We start from the raw sequence: 20047 nt of genomic DNA, 5'->3' as shown, positions 1-20047 counted from the left end.
ATACACAGCTGCAGAGTCCAGGGGAAGAGTTGTTGTTCTAGCGCCTCGAGGCTCTAATAATCAGAGTTGAATGGGTGACGTCACTGATAGACAGCTGCACTGTGACCCGGGGACCAGGGGAAGGGTTGTTCTTCTAGCGCCTCGAGGCTCTAATCTTCAGCGGTGCAGCTTGGGTGAAGCCAGAGATAGACAGCTGCACTGTGGCCCTTCAGAATCACAGCATGTAGAGTAGGAGCAGTCTCAATCTGACGCTGTTTTTGTTGTTGAAGGGAGTCTGTGTTTCAGTTTTTCAGAGAAAGCAGAAGAAAAAGGCACCGACGGAACGCCAGAGGTCACAGATCTACGTCACGCTGCAGGTGCATCAGTCTGCTTCTGCTGGACGTCAATCACACCCTGCACTCCCCCACCAGCAGCAATGCAAGTCCAGGCAAGCTGCTGCTTTACTAGTGTTCTTTGGGGCAGCTTCCTGCTGTCACAGGTGCCTCAGTGCTCACCCTGTGAAGCTCTGACGCAAACATCCGGCTGCGCCTTGAAGAGCAGCTTTCAGGAGCGCTACCACAAGGAGGGGGACTTCATGCTCGCAGGGATTGTTCATGTGGACACTGTTGATATGCCATGGATCGAAGATGGTTACACACACATCTGGGGCCCATGGTCATGTGGAAAGTAAGTTATCCCATTTTTAGCTATTAAAAACGAGCGCTACTCTGATCCTCTTCTAAATTACACACACATCCACCAGAAGGCACCACACCTTACCTTTAGGCATCAGATTGATTTCTAGGCGGTGTCCGATGCTGTATAAGGCTGTCCTGTGTGCAAAGCCCCAGTCCAGGTCGGTCCCAATGGTACTCCATATGGAAGGCATTGAACCCTGGGCCCCTTTAATCAATAATGCTCTGCATTGCATGCGTACCTGACAGCTGCAGTCTAAACCCTGCCATCACACCTGTCAAAAGAACCCTTCTGAGATGCAGACAGCCCCGCTTTTAAACCACTAGGGGGCCTCAGGACACAAGAAGATGAGTCAGGAATGGTGGACTACAGCTAACACTCCCCTGGTCAGTAACCCCCTCCTCCCCCTTCATAATGCCCCAAGCTCCACATCTTTGAAAAACTGTCTCTAGACCAGAAAATAAAGTTAGACCCATCAGGTCTCCGTTCAGTCATCTCCACCCTGATCTGTGAAAGAAGGAGGTAAATAAATGTTTAAAAGCAATTTCTTGACTTGTCACAACTATTGCATTATACTGATGTGATGCTAGCTCCGGATTTCTTATGTGTTTAAATAATGCTGCCTACAACACAGGCCTTTTTATTGTAACTTAATCACTGTTACTTCATCGACTACTTGGGATTGTACACCAGAGCACTGGGGCGAGTAAGCAGGCCAGCCAATTTCTTTTGTTGGTGTCTTACTTTATGCAAACTTAGAAATTATGGGCCTCATTTACAAAAAATTGGCATAGGGCAACACCTCAAGTCTTCCTGCTGCGCTGCCGTACGCCAAAGAGGAAGGGTACAAATGCACAGTATTTATGAGATGTGGTGCTTTCCTGTCCTTTCCCGCTGCCTGGTGCACAAAGTGCTACCAAGCGCCAATGCAGGCACCCTTGCCCCACAGTGCAAGGCTGCCTCTGTTGCAGCCAGGATTGTTTGTGTGCAGAAAGGGGCACCTTCCTGCACATAAACAAGTCTGAGAGGCAGTTTGTTCGTTCTATGTGTGCTGCAGAATGCAGCATACATGGAAAGGGTAAAAATTAGGAGAAGTTATAACATTTCTCCTCGTTACACCTGCTCTGGGGAGGCGAATGTTTTTGACACATCTCCCGGTCAAGGTGATTTTGTAAATCTGGGGCAGCCTCAAAATCCATGGGTGTTGCGTGGGAACCCCCTCCGCAACGACCATAGAGCGCCTCCTTGACTCAGAGTAAGGCAAAGCAGCGCTTTGCGTTTTCTTGCCTTGCTCCATATCTACGAGGCCATGCAATGAAATACAGGGTGGCTTTGTGTCGTCTCATAGATATGATTGAGAGGCTCACGCTGCTGGAGCATCAGAAAAAGTGAAGCTCCAGGGGCGCATGTCTCTTGTAAATAAACACCAATATATGCTTAATAATCACATATTTATGTTGCTCACAACAAAAAGTAAGACACATGATTCTTCCATATACCATTTTACACTTCACGGAGTCTTGAGATTTGTCTACAAATGTAAATAACCTTACAAGGTTCCATGTAGAAAGAACTAGAGTGATATGAAAGCAGCAACTGAACAGATGCATCGTTTACCACACTCTTCAGCACGTACATACCCTCACAAGGTTACAAATAGGAAGAACTAGAGAGAAACGGAAGCAGCAACTGACCAGATGCATTGTTTACCACACTCTTCAGCACGTGCATAACCTCACAAGGTTACAAATAGGAAGAACTAGAGAGAAACGGAAGCAGCAGCTGACCAGATGCATTGTTTACCACACTCTTCAGCACGTGCATAACCTAACAAGGTTACATATAGGCAGAAGTAGAGAGATACGGAAGCAGCAGGTGAACAGATGCATTGTTTAGCATACTCTTCAGCACGTACATAACCTAACAAGGTTACATATAGGCAGAACTAGAGAGATACAGAGGCATCATCTGAACAGATGCATTGTTTACGACGCTCTTCAGTACGTACATAACCTCACAAGGTTAAATATAGTCAGAACTAGAGAGATACTAAAGCAGCAGCTGAACAGATGCATTATTTACCATACTCTTCTGCACATACATAACCTCACAAGGTTATATATATGCAGAACTAGAGAGATACGGAAGTAGCAGGTGAACAGGTGCATTGTTTACCACACTCTTCAGCACGTACATTACCTCACAAGGTTACATATAGGAAGAACTAGAGAGAAACGGAAGCAGCAGCTGACCAGATGCATTGTTTACCACAATCTTTAGAGCGTACATAACCTCACAAGGTTACATATAGGCAGAACTAGAGAGATACGGAAGCAGCAGCTAAACAGATGCATTGTTTACCACACTCTTCAGCATGTACATAACCTCACAAGGTTACATATCGGAAGAACTAAAGAGAAACGGAGGCAGCAGCCAAACAATGCATTGTTTACCACACTAAAGCAGCAGCTGAACAGATGCATTGTTTACCACACTCTTCAGCACATACATAACCTCACAAGGTTACATATAGGCAGACCTAGAGAGAAACGGAAGCAGCAGCTGACCAGATGCATTGCTGGTATGCAGGGATGCGCCAGTTATTGTAAATATGCCCCTATATACCTATCTTGCAATACCCTGCTAAGGTGCATGGGCAGAAGGGTAGCTCACTATAGCATCAGAAATTGCTTTGATTGTTGGATTAATGGTGAATTGCAGTTTGTGTCCTCTGTCATAAACATTTTGAAGACCTGCATGATTGGTCAGAAGTTTGTGTCTGCTCTAAATGATAAACACTGATGCAAACTCTACCATTGCAGCTGGAAGTGACAATGGGGGCCATGCTCTGGCTGCCCCTGCATCTGACCTGCCATGCTGGAAATGCAATAGGTCTGGCATTGTAAATGGCAATATTTAATGTGTTATGGAGTGTACATATGTGGTGTTTAGTGGAAATGTGTGGGATTGAATTGTGTGGTGTGGAGTAGGTTTGTGTAGTGGAATTTTCTGGTGTGCTGTGGAATTATGTGGATAGTATTTATGTGGTATTGAGTGTACAGGAACTGTGTTGAGTGGGTATGTGTGTTATGTATGGAGTGTAAATATATTGAAGGGTATTTTATGTTTTGAAGTGGTATGTAGTGGAGGTTATTTATGCGGTGTGATGATGAATTCGCGCCTGAAGGAACACACATAAATAAAAGAGTAAGACCATACATAACGGGGCAGTCTGCCGGGAGGAGGGATGATAAGAAAACCTGTATTTACACCAACAAAATTAGAAACGCTTTATGTACCAGAATGCAATTGCACGCAGTTATCGTGGGGTTCCACGCTTTTGGAAATTGACTATTAATGGGTTACAACAAAGGAACCTTGATATTTGAGAAGGGGTGAACAGTTTTCCACTAGCCCCAGGCCTGAGAGAACAGGTTAAAACACTGTAAAGCAAAGGTTCAACTCACTCTGAAGCAATGCTCTCCATCTGGGCAGAGATCTTGAATCTGTCAATCAGCACTGAATTAATTTGAGTTTAAAGCTGCAAAATGCCCCGAATGAGTAGAGTAATATCCAGGATCATCCATCTCCAAACTTCCAGATATGATTTTTAACTGTGTTAAAGTGACCCTTTTCAAAGTCTCAAAGTTTACACTTTTTACGAGGGAAAAGGGACTTAAGGTTAATATATCAAAAACCTTTTCCATGTCCTGTGGACGTGGAACAAAGAAAGTACCTTGTCTTATTTTCCTCGAGGGTAGAAGGATAGAGACTACAGACCAATTCCCCTATCTTGGGATTTGTTTTTACAGGAAGTGCTCTTGGCATACAGCAATTAAAGCTAGAAAATTAGCATTCTATAGGGCGATTGGATCTTTGCAGAATTTTGCGGCTAAAATTGGGGTAGACCCGTCAAGGAGTTGATTGTAATATATAAGGCTAAATGTGTATCCACGGCCACTTATGGCTCTGGTATCTGGGGGATTGATACTTCAATTTCAATTCAGCAATCCGAAAATTGTTTTCTCAGATACCTCCTGGGGGTCCCTAAATCCACAGCTAGTCATTTTGTACACATAGAACTGGGTCTCCCCTATATCTCCGATATTATAATGACTGAGCCTATCCTGCTATGGCATAAGCTGTGGGTTACTCCTGAGACAGCCTTTAATCGCAATATAATATCTGACTGCCTAAACCTTGATGTTATAAGGCAAATTAAATGGCTGTCTTTTGTGGAAGCAATGTTGACCGAGATTGGCCATCCCGAGTTTTTTAAGGACCCATCTAGTATGGAAACGATGTAGAGGAAAGTCCTGCGTAAATTGGCAATGGACCATCTAGCGAATAAAAGATGGTCCACGGAAAAACTTAAAAAATCTGTTTTAGCTTATCAGCAAATCACCATAGAACAGGGACTCCAATTGTACCTTGCAAGCGATCTTAATTGTTTCATTAGAATGCTTCTCGCAAGGTTTAGACTGGGATCTTTTTTATTGCTTAATTACTTTCCCAGCCTGTAATGACTGGTCGAGAGATTTATCGCCCTGCCCCTGTGATGATCTCGCCCTCCAAACTAATATGCACTGTATTTTATTTTGTAAATTTTATGAGGTTCCAAGAAAGATCCCACTTAAACAAATTTCTAAGGAGTGGGGCCTCCGGTCTTGTAGAAACGCTTTCCTTAGACTACAACGGCTAGAAAATATGGAAGTGGTCCACACTCTAGCTAAATTTCTGAAACTTTTGGTAAAGTTTAGGAACTCGATGTAACATATCATATGTATTTATGTATCTTAGAGCTTTTTAATCCATTAAATTTTAATGTACATGACTGTCCTATTGTTATTTCTTGCTTTTTAAATGCACTTGCCACTTTGTGATCATACCCCTGTTTTTAAAATACATGGTGTACCCATAATGGAAACACACTGTCACTTTGCGACTTATATTTGTTCTTAACAATGTATGCTTTTATGATATTACTTTGTATATCGAAATAAAGCTTTTTGAATTTGAATTTGAGTAGAGATGTGTCATGTGTGTAGCAGACAGAAACTCAGCCTGCACACGTAATATCCAGATTCATCCATCTCCAAACTTCCAGATATGATTTTTAACTGTGTTAAAGTGACCCTTTTCAAAGTCCCACACAGAAAGCGGAGACTACAAGCAATGGGGCCGGTTTTTGAAATTTTCAACAATGAAAGTCTATAAGTTCTTAAAGGTTGAGCTGTTGCTACTTTGAAGGGTTCATCCATTGTAAAGAAAAAACAAGCAGTTCCTTTTAGCCAGTCCCGCATCACTGACCATCACTAGCAATATGCATTTTGGAGCATTGCTTTGCTTGATAATGTTTGCTCTGGTTTTAAGAGCTATTGTGTAATTGTTGACCATGTAGCTAGCTCCCTTAACCCCATGCATGCTTATGAAGAGCCCAGCTCATCATGAGGAACAGTGGAGCTGTGCTCATGATGAGCTGTGCTCGTCATAACGGCCGCGGCGCTCCCCTGCGCGGCGAATTCCACGCCTGTGCGGGCGTTCTATTGGAGTGGGTGGAGTCATGACAAGTCCAGCTCGTCTTGAGTCCAGCTCCACTGGGAAGCATGATGAGCTGGACTCGTCATGAGCACCGCAGCGCCATGCGCGGCCCCTCCCCCCCCCCCAGACCCAGCGGCGGAATTACCCACACTGCGAAGGGGTTAAAGAACTGTAAGAATTTGATCAGGGCTGGAGTAACACTTTTAGCAGTTGTCTGAGCCAGGGTGTCTTGTGACTTCTAGAGGTCTTTAGGGAACACAATGCAGGCTGGAGTCTGGCCTATGAACCTAGCCTGGTGGAGTTGGAGTAAGGGAGAGCCTACATTCTGATGGAATGGAGCCTTGTGTCTAAGTTGATGAAAGTGAACAATAGAGAAATGGGCTTTAATTCAGAGCCAGCATGTTATGTAGTTATGCAACAGTAAATGAAGGTATTAATCTCCCTGTGCGTGCCTGCTTTGCATATTTAGCCTATTGAACAAAACTGAGAGTCCTGGAATGTGTTACGTTTTGGCAACAAGAGGGGCATTAAAACATAAACTTTGCAATTAAGTCAGCCTATGAAGAACCTCAAAGTATGACTGCATCAGAAGGTACATCATTGTGCTTCATGGTCTTCAGTCTTGTGTGAGATGATCAGGGCATCCCTGCTTCATGGATGCATTACTATTTCTTTGTTTGGGCTGAATTCCCTAATCCATCTAGGTGATTTAGGAACATCTGAGAAAATATGATCCATCTTCAAATTTTTTTTTTTTTTTTAAGTTTGATTTTATTGAAGATAGGAAAAGGGGGGAAGGGGATAAAAATGAAGAAACAGAAAAGTGTATATGACAATAAGATACAACTGAAGGAATAAACATGAGTAAATGTAAAATACATAAGAGAAAATAAACAAATCATTAATTTATCATGAAAAGCAAGTATAACGAGCATGAAAATAGCATGAACAAAGTAAATAAGCATGAGGTAAATGTATTGCAGTATAACCTTAGGGAATAAAAATTTGAAGAAAGGGGTAATAGGGTATTCATGGAGGTTTGCGTACTTTGGTTGCATCAAGGGTTAAAGAGGGACGCACTGGAGTACAGGAGAAGAGATAAGTTACCAAAGGAAGCCAAAGAAGGTCCCGTTTAATTGCCAGGGAGACAGGGGATACATAATTGGTGTCAAGACGGTGATGAAAACAGACTGCATTCCACCATGAGCGATAGGAAACATCCTTAGCTTGCTTCCAATTAGAAATGATAATATGGAAAGCGACAGCTATCAAAAGATCAAGGAGTTGGTAATGGTGTGGGGGGATCACTGAAATATTATCGACGGGCACATTATCGACTTACCAAAATATCGTTGACAAATTATCGACGACAAAAATATCGACTTACTATACTTATTACACAAACTACAAAAATATCGAGTAAAAAATATTGAGTACTAACTATATCGAATACATAAATATCGCTTAAAAAAATATCGACTACAATTATATCGTTGGACATGAAATTAGCCCTAACACTACAAAAATATCGACTACAAAAATATAGACTACCACAATATCGTTAAAAAAAAAATATCGAGTTCATGTTTGCACACTTTTCTTTCTAAAATACCATCTTTATCATCAATAAAAGTCATTTCTCACTAAAAAAAACTTTTCACATATAATACCTGTTTCTTACATAAAATTACTATTAATCCACATTTGCTATACATTCTATTACATGCATTTTATCATTTTCTATTATTCTTTGCATTTAACTAACATTTTCATTACTTATTTTCACATATAAATATATTTCATTAAAACACGAACCTGCTTTAATGCGGGAATAACCACATACCACCATTCTCACATCAACAAACACTCCAATTAACTTAAAAAAATTCAAACTAGCCTATACTATGCTTCCTTACATCCTACAACCAATCAAATCAAAGCACACATAACTCATATACTATAAAAGGGATACATGCATTCTACCATTTGTTGCTGCTACCTCTCTGGAAAGTAGATGCCAACACTTTGAAGATTTTGTTGCAGAATAAACATCTTTAAAGATCCAGCTCACTAGCTAATTAATCAAGTAAGTAACACAGCATTTTTGTAGAAAACTAAATTAGAAGTGCACTATTTTCCTTACATCTCCTAAGTCTTACACTTATTTTATTTTCATGTCTTCCTACTTTTCTGATAGAAACTACTCCAACACAATTCCTATTACATGGTCATATTTCTTCACGTGCAAAATCAGATAGTAAGTATATAATAATTCTCTGTTACACACCAACTGCTGTTTTTAAACACTAATTTACAAGAGTATTTATTTTTCATTAACATTATATTTACAGATATACTGAAATTGTGCTATTTCTACAGCAAAAACGATAAAACTACCCTAATTACACATGTAAGTATAGATGTGTTTGTTATAAAACGGCCAATTTCATTAATGCACATTTTTAAACAACATATCCTGCTTTTTACATCTTCCCTATAGATCATTTGAAAGATCCAAGATCAACTATAGCAAAACACAAGAATACCCTTCAGAAAAATGTAAGTATATTTGTTATTTGCTAAAATGTGGGCACAAAAAACGCTAACTATATTCTTAACACCATGTTATTTATTTTGAATTGCCTCTACAGATATTCATAAAACATCATACATCTATTCTACATATCATATGAAAACATCCTACACAAAATATACCAATATAGAAGAATAGCCTTGTAAAAAATGTAAGTATATTTGTCATTTCTCTAAAACTGCCGAAAATAACACAGACTATGTTCTTAACAACATCTTATCTATTTTATATTTCCTCTACAGATATTCTGAATACATCATACAGCTATTCTACCTACAACAAAGAAAACAACATATTTAGAAGTTAGTATACGTTTAAATCTGTTACATTTCCAAACGGTTCAGTATTAAAATTATAATATTTTGCTTTTATTTCTTCTATCTACTCTACAGATCATACCTGTACTAAATTGATGAACTCCAGCAATTACTACTATTCTACTATTTAAACAAGTAAGTATATGTAATGTTTACATCAAATGCACTAGTAGACAAAAATGACAACTGCTTTTAAATAGGAAATACGTTTGTTATATATAAACATTAACGTTGCTTTTCTATATTTTCATACCAACAGCAAATAAAGACATACATACAAGAACATCATTCAAAAGACATTTCTGCTTCTGTGACTACTACTTTGATTAACTGTAAGTATAAATGCATCACTAATGATGTTAGCACCACATAAGTAAAAAAATGTGTACTGATTTTGTTTCTTTCTACTCTTTCCTAGAACAAGTAAATCAAAATGACTGAAGGTGCAGAATTTGTCATGTCTCAGAAAAATAAATTACTATTATGCTACATGGGTTATGTGTATAATCAGGAGAGACAAAGTGGTAGAAAGGTTTTTTGGAAGTGTACACAATATTACTCCAACAAATGTTATGGGAGGGCCACTACCGAGGAAACTAATGTGCTATTTACTAGAGAACATAATCATCCCCCAAATGTCACAGAAATTGAAATTAGAGATGCTTTAGAAAGTATTAAAAGTGCTAGCACACAAAGTGACAAACCCACCACACAAATACTTAAAGAAGAACTGGTAAAAATCCCTGCCCATGCTTCAGGTCAACTACCCTCTATTGACTCCCTGAAACGCACAATTGCACGCACCAAACGACTCACTAGCACAACCCAACCCAACCCAACTTGTTTTGAAGAAATTATTATTTCCCCCGAAATGGCCATCACACACAATAAAGATAAATTTATTCTTTTTGATAATGAAAGCAGTACAAACAGAATAATTATGTTTGCAACTGCAAGTAATTTACGAAAAATCCAACAGTGTCCCCAATGGATGATGGATGGAACATTTAAACCCTGCCCAAAACCTTTTTACCAACTGTATTCCATCCACGGTTTATACCATCATTCTAACATACCTTTCATTTACTGTTTGCTACCCAACAAACAGCAAACAACTTACACCGAAATTTTAAATGTTCTCAAAACGGAAATCAATAATTATTTTCCCGAAAAAATATTTATTGATTTCGAATTAGCTATGATAAATAGCATTTTGAGAACATTTCCCCACACAGCAATCCAGGGTTGCTATTATCATTTTAATCAGAGTATATGGAGGCATCTCCAAAAATCTACTTTAAGTGTACTATACTCTACAGATAGCACCTTTGCCTATCAAGTTAAAAAGTTAATAGCCCTGGCCTACGTCCCTGTTACAGATGTTGCTGAACATTACAATTTATTAATTGACAGCGCATATTATAAGAGGAATGAGGATAAACTAACACCATTGCTAGACTATTTTGAAGACACTTGGGTGGGAAGGTTGCACAGATCAGGACATCGACGCCAGCCCAAATTCCAAATCCCTTGGTGGAATGTCTATCTCAGTACTTTAAACCAAGAGGCTAAAACCAACAACAGTGTTGAAGGGTGGCATAATGCTTTCCAAGCAACTACAAACAGAGGCAAACCCACATTCCACAACCTTCTAGAAGCTTTGAAAAAAGAACAAAGCTATCAGGAACTAAGAATGGAACAATCAGTGTCACAAATAGGGCCCAAACTCACTAAACAAACCCAACAAATGTTCCGACTACTTCAAAGTCAAGTCACATTATACCCTACAACTAGAGGTTTAGAATACCTGGCAATAATAGCAAAAAGTCTACTATAAAAATGTCAAGTAAATATACGAATGTCTTCTTACAATACTAATAAAATTCACATGTCATAAACATATATAATGAATTATAAATAAAACATATTTGTTTGACAAACTTTTAAAATTTATGTAAAAAAATTCGTAACAAATATGCAATGTTTATAATTTTTTATAACATACACATAACATTAGAAATCGACATTTCCCACCCAATCAAAATTGTAAAATAAATACTTACAATTTTTGGACTTGAGAGACGCAATCAAGGAAAAATCAATCCATACAATCCAATCCAATATCTTACTATTCCAATATGGGAAACCCTCAAAAACCCGAAAATAAATTGTAAAACGTAAAAAAACGCTCCAGGAAATCCCGAAAACAGTAGTGTGTACACGTTAGGATTTAAAGTTATATACACACTATTTTAAAAAAACGGTCACGCATATCAATGTATCAATCCGATTCGAAACCCTCCAAAAAACCCGAAAAAGGTTTAAAAAGTGAAAAAACCGCTCCTGGCAAACACGAAAAATAGGAGATAAAAGTCAAAATATAAGCATAATAACTTAAACATTTGTTTCTCCGTTAAAAAACACGCTTCCTTCCATGTAGTTTTCATGCGAGGAACCGAAACCTGTAAAATAACATACATAACGAAAGCCACCCACAAATACCCCCTTCACATTTGTAAATATACTAACAATTAACATTAACCATGTAAGAAGACATTTCCGAACACTTAAAATTAGACTTGAAGGAAAAAAAGCACAACACATCTATAACGGAGACTTTTCACCCAAACGCTACTTAAACTATTAATATATACACCAAAAAACACTACAGAGTTCGATTATACCCTCAAACATGACCACTTACTTATAATTTGTAGTTAAAAATAACCTTACCTCTCTCCACGCGAAGCAACTCCCAACCGCGAGCTTCTCCAGTCCTGAATGGAGCGCAATAACCTTACGCGGTAAAAAAGTAGTCCCCTTAACCCATTTGTGTAAAAGGATAATAGAATAAACAATGTCAAATGTAAAATATATAATACATACACATGTATAATGTAACAAATTAATACACTATACTCATGACAATTTTCCTTTATTAACAAAAATAATATATTTAATATAAATTAATATATAATATGTATTATATATTAATAATATTAAATAATTATGTAAAACTTTGAATAAAAGATGTAAATATTTAGTTATTCAGTATATTTATATGAATAATTTTGTGTATAATTTTAATAAAACATTATAAATGTTTATGGGAATAATTAATAATGATAAATAATATAACTTATTTATTGTTATTAATATAACAAGTAGAACCATTTAGTATATAAAGAATGGCCTGAAAAAAGTATCTATTTTATCTGTGAATGTATATATTTTTCTTAATAATAAATGAATGTTTATGTTTATTAATTAATAATAATAATAATAATTAATAAAATAATTATTATTTTTATTAATTATTTAAAAAAGTTATATAATTATTTCTAACTATAACAAAATTATATAATTGCTTTACTAATATTTGATAAATAGCAGATATTATAATTAAACATATTGTTTCCCTATACAATTATAAACTTTACAAAAACAACATTGTGTGAAATATACACCAAGAATTTTTTTTTTTGTATTTCAATTTATCCTAACAAATGTAATAATAGTCATGTTACTTGTTAAAAAGAAATATGTATTATATATTTTATTATATTAATATTTAATATTAACATTATTAAATATTAATGTAAGAAATATATAACAAATCATTGTTTAATGTATTTCTATATAAATACTTTAAATTGTAAGTGACTGATGGGAATATGTAAAATTTACTGAAAGAATCTAGTAATCCAAATTATTTTTTACATTGACCACATGTATATAAATGTAAAGATGTTATTGTGTGAATAATAAAAGTAAAAAAAAATGTGATGTTATATTTGTTTGTGATTTTATTGTAGTACACAATAAAAAAATTAAAAATTGTTTAATAAACTTATTTGAAAACATCTATGTTGCATTAATTTTTATTATTAAAATACAGTAATGAACAAATGTATACAAATGTGCTGCACACTGACCAATTTTATATGTATTGTTACTACTCCAGTCAATCTAAAATCATAGAAGCTGCAGGACACTAGCAAAAATTATTTTACTATTCCTACTACACTCAAGGTAATACCATAAAATGTGGTGGAGACTAACCAATGTATTTTTATTAATCCAACTGCAGTGTAGGTAATATTACTGATGGTGCTGGACACCAACCAATTAATAATTAGAATTCCAACTCCACTCTAGCTACTGTCTGGAAACATGCTAATACATAAATTGTTTTGATCTAAATAAAGGGTACTAATGTAAAGTTATATTACTAGCTATTTTTGTGTAATAAATTTAATGTATCACTGTTAAGTTAAACTATACATCAGCACTCTAAAATACCCAAAACTGTCCCAAAACACTAAAAAGACCCCTTCACCCTAAAGGCCAAAACTAACCCAGAACCCTACAAATACCCCTTTATCAACAAACTGAAAACTGACCCTGAACCCTACAAATACCCCTTACCCACAAACTGAAAACTGACCCTGAACCCTACAAATACCCCTTTACCCACAAACTGAAAACTGACCCTGAACCCTACAAATACCCCTTTACCCACAAACTGAAAACTGACCCTGAACCCTACAAATACCCCTTTACCCACAAACTAAAAACTGACCCAGAACCCTACAAATACTCCTTTACCCACAAACTGAAAACTGACCCTGAACCCTACAAATACCCCTTTACCCACAAACTGAAAACTGACCCTGAACCCTACAAATACCCCTTTACCCACAAACTGAAAACTGACCCTGAACCCTACAAATACCCCTTTACCCACAAACTGAAAACTGACCCTGAACTCTACAAATACCCCTTCAGCCACAAACTGAAAACTGACCCTGAACCCTACAAATACTCCTTTCCCCACAAACTGAAAACTGACCCTGAACCTTACAAATACCCCTTTACCCACAAACTGAAAACTGACCCAGAACCCTACAAATACCCCTTTACCCACAAACTGAAAACTGACCCTGAACCCTACAAATAGCCCTTCACCCACAAACTGAAAACTGACCCTGAACCCTACAAATACTCCTTTTCCCACAAACTGAAAACTGACCCTGAACCCTACAAATACCCCTTTACCCACAAACTGAAAACTGACCCTGAACCCTACAAATACCCCTACACCCACAAACTGAAAACTGACCCTGAACCTCCAAAAAACTCCTTTACCCACAAACTGAAAACTGACCCTGAACCCTACAAATACCCCTTTACCCACAAACCGAAAACGGACCCTGAACTCTACAAATAGCCCTTTACACAAGAACTGAAAACTGACCCTCAACCTCAAAAATACCCATTTACCCACAAACGTCAAAATTTCCAAAATCCCACTAAATACACCTTTACTCACGACTAGAAAAATGACCCAGAACCCTAAAAAATTAACCTATAACAAAAACTATGAAACTGAGCCAGAACACTATAAATAATAATGAACACAACATTAAACATAAATATATAAAAAAAACAAATATTTTTACAAAAACTATTATAAAATATATTATCACATTAGCTATAATAAAAATTTAGAATAATTAATATTGTTTAATTCCAATTAATTAATTAACATCAACATAAATTAACACATTACATTTAAATGTATCCAATTAATGTAATTAAGTCATTATTATAAATTAATTACCAATTAATTTATTTAAATGATATGCAATATATTAATTACATCATTAACTAATTATAATTAATGTGTTAGCAATTAATAAATGTAAATAATATACAAATTCTTAATACAATAAAACACTAATTATTATTAATTAATAACCAATGTATCAATTAAAATCATATACAAATTAATTTATAAAAATAATAATTATTAATAATCAATTAATCAATTAAATTATATGCTAATTAATCAATTAAACAATTAACTAATTGATATTAATTAATTACCAATTAAAATCTAATTAAAACAATTGCCAAACATATAATAACTAATTAATTATTATTAAATTACTTCCCACCCTATTCCCCTAAAAACCCACAACCCGCTCCTAAACATTAGGTACTATTTATTTATATATTATATATATATTATTTTATAAAATCAATATTTTCTAACATTTTCTCGATATTTTTTACTTTCACTATATTTCGATATTTTGTCTAGTCGATATTTTTGAGTCGATATTTTTGTATTCGATATTTTTGGGTCATTTTTGCAGTCGATATTTTTTTCAACGATATTCCTATAGTCGATATTTTGTTAATGTCGATATTTTTCCGTCGATATTTTGTCCATTCGATATTATGTAGTCGATATTATGTCCAGTTACCGGTGTGGGGATTGAGGGAGGTTTGGGGAGAGAACCTAAAAAGATAAGTGCAGGGGAGAAGGGGATTTGGAATTGGAAAATCTTTTGTATTTGGGACCACACTGAATTCCAAAACGTGGATATAGGTGGACATGCAAACAACATATGTTTGAGGTCCGCCGAGGGACAGGGGCAAGACCAACATGAAGTAGCGGTCTCTGACGAAAAGTGTGAAAGGGCAAGAGGGGTAAATAAAATTCTATTATAAATAAAGTATAAAGTTTGCGTGCTCTGAGCAGCTCTAGAGGTTTTATGAAGTTTGGACCAAACTCTATCCCAGAGATGAACCGACCAATCTTGAGAGAGATCAGATTCCCATGCGACTTCAATTTTGGACTTCATTCTGTCAACCGTGTAGTGGAAAGAGTTATAAAGGGAAGATGCAGAGGGAGTAGATTCCAGTAGTGAAGACTTGGGTCTGCGCTCTAAAGGAATATCCATGGAGGGTGGCAAAGATTGAAGGAAGAGTGCGAGAACAGGACAGAGCAGGTCATATTGAGAGCGAGCCTTAGCAGGTAACGAGTAAGAGGATTTGAGATCTGAGAAAGGGAGAGGAACACCGTGTGAGAGCAGTTGAGAGATCCAACGTAGACCTCGAGAATGCCAGACTTTCCAATAAATAGTGCGGTTACGGATTTTAAGAAGCAAATTAAACCAGATAGGTTGTTCGTGGAGGGAAAGGAGGGAAGGATATGACGAGGTTAAGAAGGGGTGAAGAAGAGTACGACAATGGGAGACAATAGGAGTATAATTAATTAATGTTTGAGCTTGTAAAGCGCACTGCTACTCCTAGGTTTCCTGGCGCTGTATAACGCTGGGGAACCCGTCCTGGCTTTCCCTGTGGGATGATCCCTGCTGGGAGTCCCCAGGGTGGAGCCAGGCATCCCCGGCGTTGATGGGGCCGTTGTGGAGATTAGGCAAGCTAATGCCCAGAGTTGCCGAGTGGGACCCCTGATTAGAGTAGGCACCGAAGCGAGAATTATTGAGTCCGCTGACCCAAGTCCACGACCCTGCCGCGTCGGGAATTGAACCCTGGTCCCGGCCGACTTCTGCTCCCGGGTCTGCCGCCTCTAACCAGTGAGCCACACCACTCCACGCGTCGGATAAGACGTGAAGGAAAGAAATTCACGGAAGGTAAAGGGAGAAATAAAGGAAGATTCCATAAGTAACCAGATGGGGGGATAAAAAGGAAGTTCAGAAGAAAGCCATCGAGAAGTTTGTTTCAGAGTGAAAGCACGATGATACTCTTTAAAATCAGGGAAGCGGACACCGGCTTGAGCTTTGTCTTTTCGCAAGGAGGCTAGAGATATCCGTGGATGTTTACCGTGCCATAAGAATTTTAATAGTAAAGAGTCAATCTTTTTGAAAAAAGAAATCGGGATACGCATTGGGAGCATAGAAATAGTATACAGAAGGAGGGGAGAAAGCATCATCTTTATAGAATTGAGTCGTCCCCACCAAGACAAAAAGAGGGGATGCCAGCGAGTAATGGATGTCTCCATTTTCTTAGAGATATAGTCAAAATTCAACCTGAGGGTGTCAGATAGGAGAGGGGCGAACCAAACACCTAAATACTTGATTTTAGAGGGTTGCCAAGAGAAACCAGATTGTGTAAGAAGATGTTTCTGGCAGAGAGAGTTCAAAGGAAGTATTTCACATTTGTTGAGGCGATAACCGGAAACAGCGGAGAAAGAAGAGACTTGCTGCAAGAAGGGAGGTAGAGAAGAGGAGGGATCAGAGCAGTAAAAAAGGATGTCGTCAGCATAAACCGAAAGTTTAACCTGATGAGAACCAAAATGAAAACCAGATATATTATCAAAAGAAAGCGATATATCTACATCCAAAGAATTTAGATCAACATGGGACGTCGGAGGAGAGGGAAGGGACTGGAAGTAGGAAAGAAGTTCTACGGAAGTAGGATTCTGTTCAGGGGTATAGAGAGTATCGTAGAATTTGACAAATTCGGTAAGAATTTCTTTATCCTTAAATCGGGACTCATCAGAGGAAGTCCGAATGCATTCAATCTTCGTACGTTCTTTCCTAATTTTTAAATATTTAGCAAGAAGTCCCCCATCTTATTCCTGCCACCATAGTATCGGGATTTGCATTTTAACAAAAGGTTAGATTCGGCTTCAGTTGTGAATTTGTTGAACGAAATTTTCGCCTCGATAAGTTTCTTAAGGGAAGAGTCAGAATTAGAAGAATGATAATCGAGTTCTAGGCGCTTAATATCAGCCAGAATTTGAGCAGATTTGGCCTCTCTGAGTTTCTTCCGTCTTGCCACAAAGTTGATGATAAAACCTCTGGAGGTTGCTTTGAAAGAGTCCCAAACCATAACATAGGAAGAATAAGGAGTGTGGTTGAGAAGGAAAAATTCAGTGGTAAAATTAGAAAATTCAGAACAAAAAACAGGATCATGTAGCTGAGTATTATTGAAACGCCATCTGCCAGAGTGAGGGGAAAATGGGAAGAGATCTAAATCCACAAAAACAGGGGCGTGGTCAGAAAGTAGAATGGAGCCAATTTCAGAGCGAATGGCATGCTGAGAAAGGGATTTGCTAAGAAAAATATGATCAATGCGGGATTGGGACTGATGAGGGGGAGAGAAAAAACTATATTCTCTAAGGTCAGGGTTACACAGTTGCCAGATATCAACTAAAGCATTATTCTGAGTAGTTTTAACAAATTGGGAATGCATTTTGGAGGGCACAAATTTGGCTTTGGAGCGTAGGTCAAGGGAGGGATCCATAATTTGATTACAGTCCCCACCAAAAAGGATGTAATCCCCAGAGAGGGAGGCTAGCTTGTCAGAAATAGAGGGCCAAAAGGATCTATCCACTCCAGTAGGGGCATACACATTAAAGAGAATAAGAGGGATATTGTCAATAAGCAATTTAACAATGACCCAACGGCCATTAACATCACACTCATGTGAAGTTGAAGAAACATTTAACTTTTTATGCAATAGAATCACAACACCATTTTTCTTATCAACGTGGGAGAGCAAACAACATGACCCACCCAACCACGTTTAAGCTTTAAAGCCTCTGCCTCCGAAAGATGAGACTCCTGAAGGAGGGCAACATCAGTATTAAGTCTTGCCAGGTGAGATAACACCCTTTGTCTTTTAATGGGATTGTTTAATCCCTAAATGTTCCATGACGTAACACGGAATGAAACGGCTAAAGAAAACAGCTAGCAACAACATGCTGATTAGATGCAAATACAGAAAATAACTGGAAGAAAGTATAATCAGTGCTATAAAAGAAGAGTTAGAAGAAGAGAAGAGAGAAGAAGAAGAGGGGAGAAAAGTGAGAAGGGAAAAGGTTAATGCAAAAATAGTACTAGACCAGAAAGAAGAGAGAAGGGAGAAAGTGGAGAAAGAAAGAAAAGAGAAGGAAGGGAGTGAATGAAGGAGTTTTAAGAATGAGAAGTGTAGAAAAAGGACAGGGACAAAAAAGATCAAGAAGACAGTACAAGTCCATAACGAACAACTGAATGACATACTTACGAAAACGAAAAACGCAAACGAGGATGGGGTGGAGGCATCAAAGAGAAGACGGCGACAACCAAGAGCGGACGCCAGACCTCAAAAATCACAATTCCAAAGGGCAGCGTACAGAAACAATGGAGACATCGGGAAGGAGAAAGAAAAGAGAGGTACCTGTAAATATAAGAGAAGAAAAGGGAATAAATGCATGAGATAAGCGGGAAGACAAATAGTAAAACAGGATTTAAACAAAGGTAAAATATAGAAGGGTAAAATGACAACAGTAATAAGCATTACGAATTAAGATCAACTTAAGCTCTGAGTTGCGGTCTTGATCTGGCCAAGATGTCCTGCTAGGGGAATATCATGGGCTAAGGTGAGAAGGAAGCCCCTGAATGCCAAAGGTATGACCAACCTCCTGGAAGCACCAGGCTTGGTGTCTCTAGCCTCTGAATACAGGAGCCCTTCATCCCAATACACTCTATGGGTACCTGTAGCATTCCCAGCAGCCTCAGCAGCAGCTTGCGGTCTGAGGGGTTCAAGAGAAGGGCAGTCCAACTGCGCCTTGTTACATTCTCCTGTTTCAATGTTATTACTGTTCCTTTAATTCTTGTGGAATGTTGGTGGCTCCACTGTGTGTACATAGGAATGTAAGGGTCAGTTAGAGCTGAGCTTTTCTGCCAGTGACATCTTAGGGTTTTATCTCTACAAATAAACTACACATCTACATCAGCTTCCTGTTCTTCTTACTTGCAAAAGTGGCGACGAGGGAGAAAACAACCCATCTAACCCTTTGATGTTTTCAAGTTTATTTTAAAAATCGTTTCTACAAAGGAAAAGAATACCAGAGAAACGTCTCTACAACAAACAAACAAAAGGAGAGATCTTCAAAACTATTTCCGGAAATAGCAACGTCTTATGCAGTGAGTTAAAGGAGAGATCTTCAAAACTATTTCCAGAAATAGCAACGTCTTGTGCAGTGAGTTGTGTCTATTTTTTTTATCATTATCTTATTATTTTGGTAAAAGCGCTTGCAAATACTAAAAAACGACATTCACTAAGACTGTCATCTCAATTTCTATTGGAAGCGCTAAAAAACGAAATTTTGCCTTGTTTTTGA

At 37.7% G+C, this 20047-nt stretch overlaps 1 protein-coding gene across 1 annotated transcript in view; it reads left to right on the top strand.

The window, feature by feature from the left end:
• Positions 1–415: 415 nt before the first annotated feature.
• LOC147725914 (extracellular calcium-sensing receptor-like) overlaps positions 416–20047 on the top strand; it is a 181945-nt gene continuing 162313 nt past the window's right edge. The window contains exon 1 of the mRNA XM_086963387.1: positions 416–666. Within this exon, the coding sequence (XP_086819513.1) occupies positions 416–666 (251 nt within the window). The remainder of the gene's footprint in view (positions 667–20047) is intronic.

This window comes from Lissotriton vulgaris, chromosome 3_1, assembly GCF_964263255.1.
Source record: "Lissotriton vulgaris chromosome 3_1, aLisVul1.2, whole genome shotgun sequence".
NCBI lineage: Eukaryota > Metazoa > Chordata > Amphibia > Caudata > Salamandridae > Lissotriton > Lissotriton vulgaris.
This window is presented reverse-complemented; position numbering and strand designations above follow the sequence as displayed.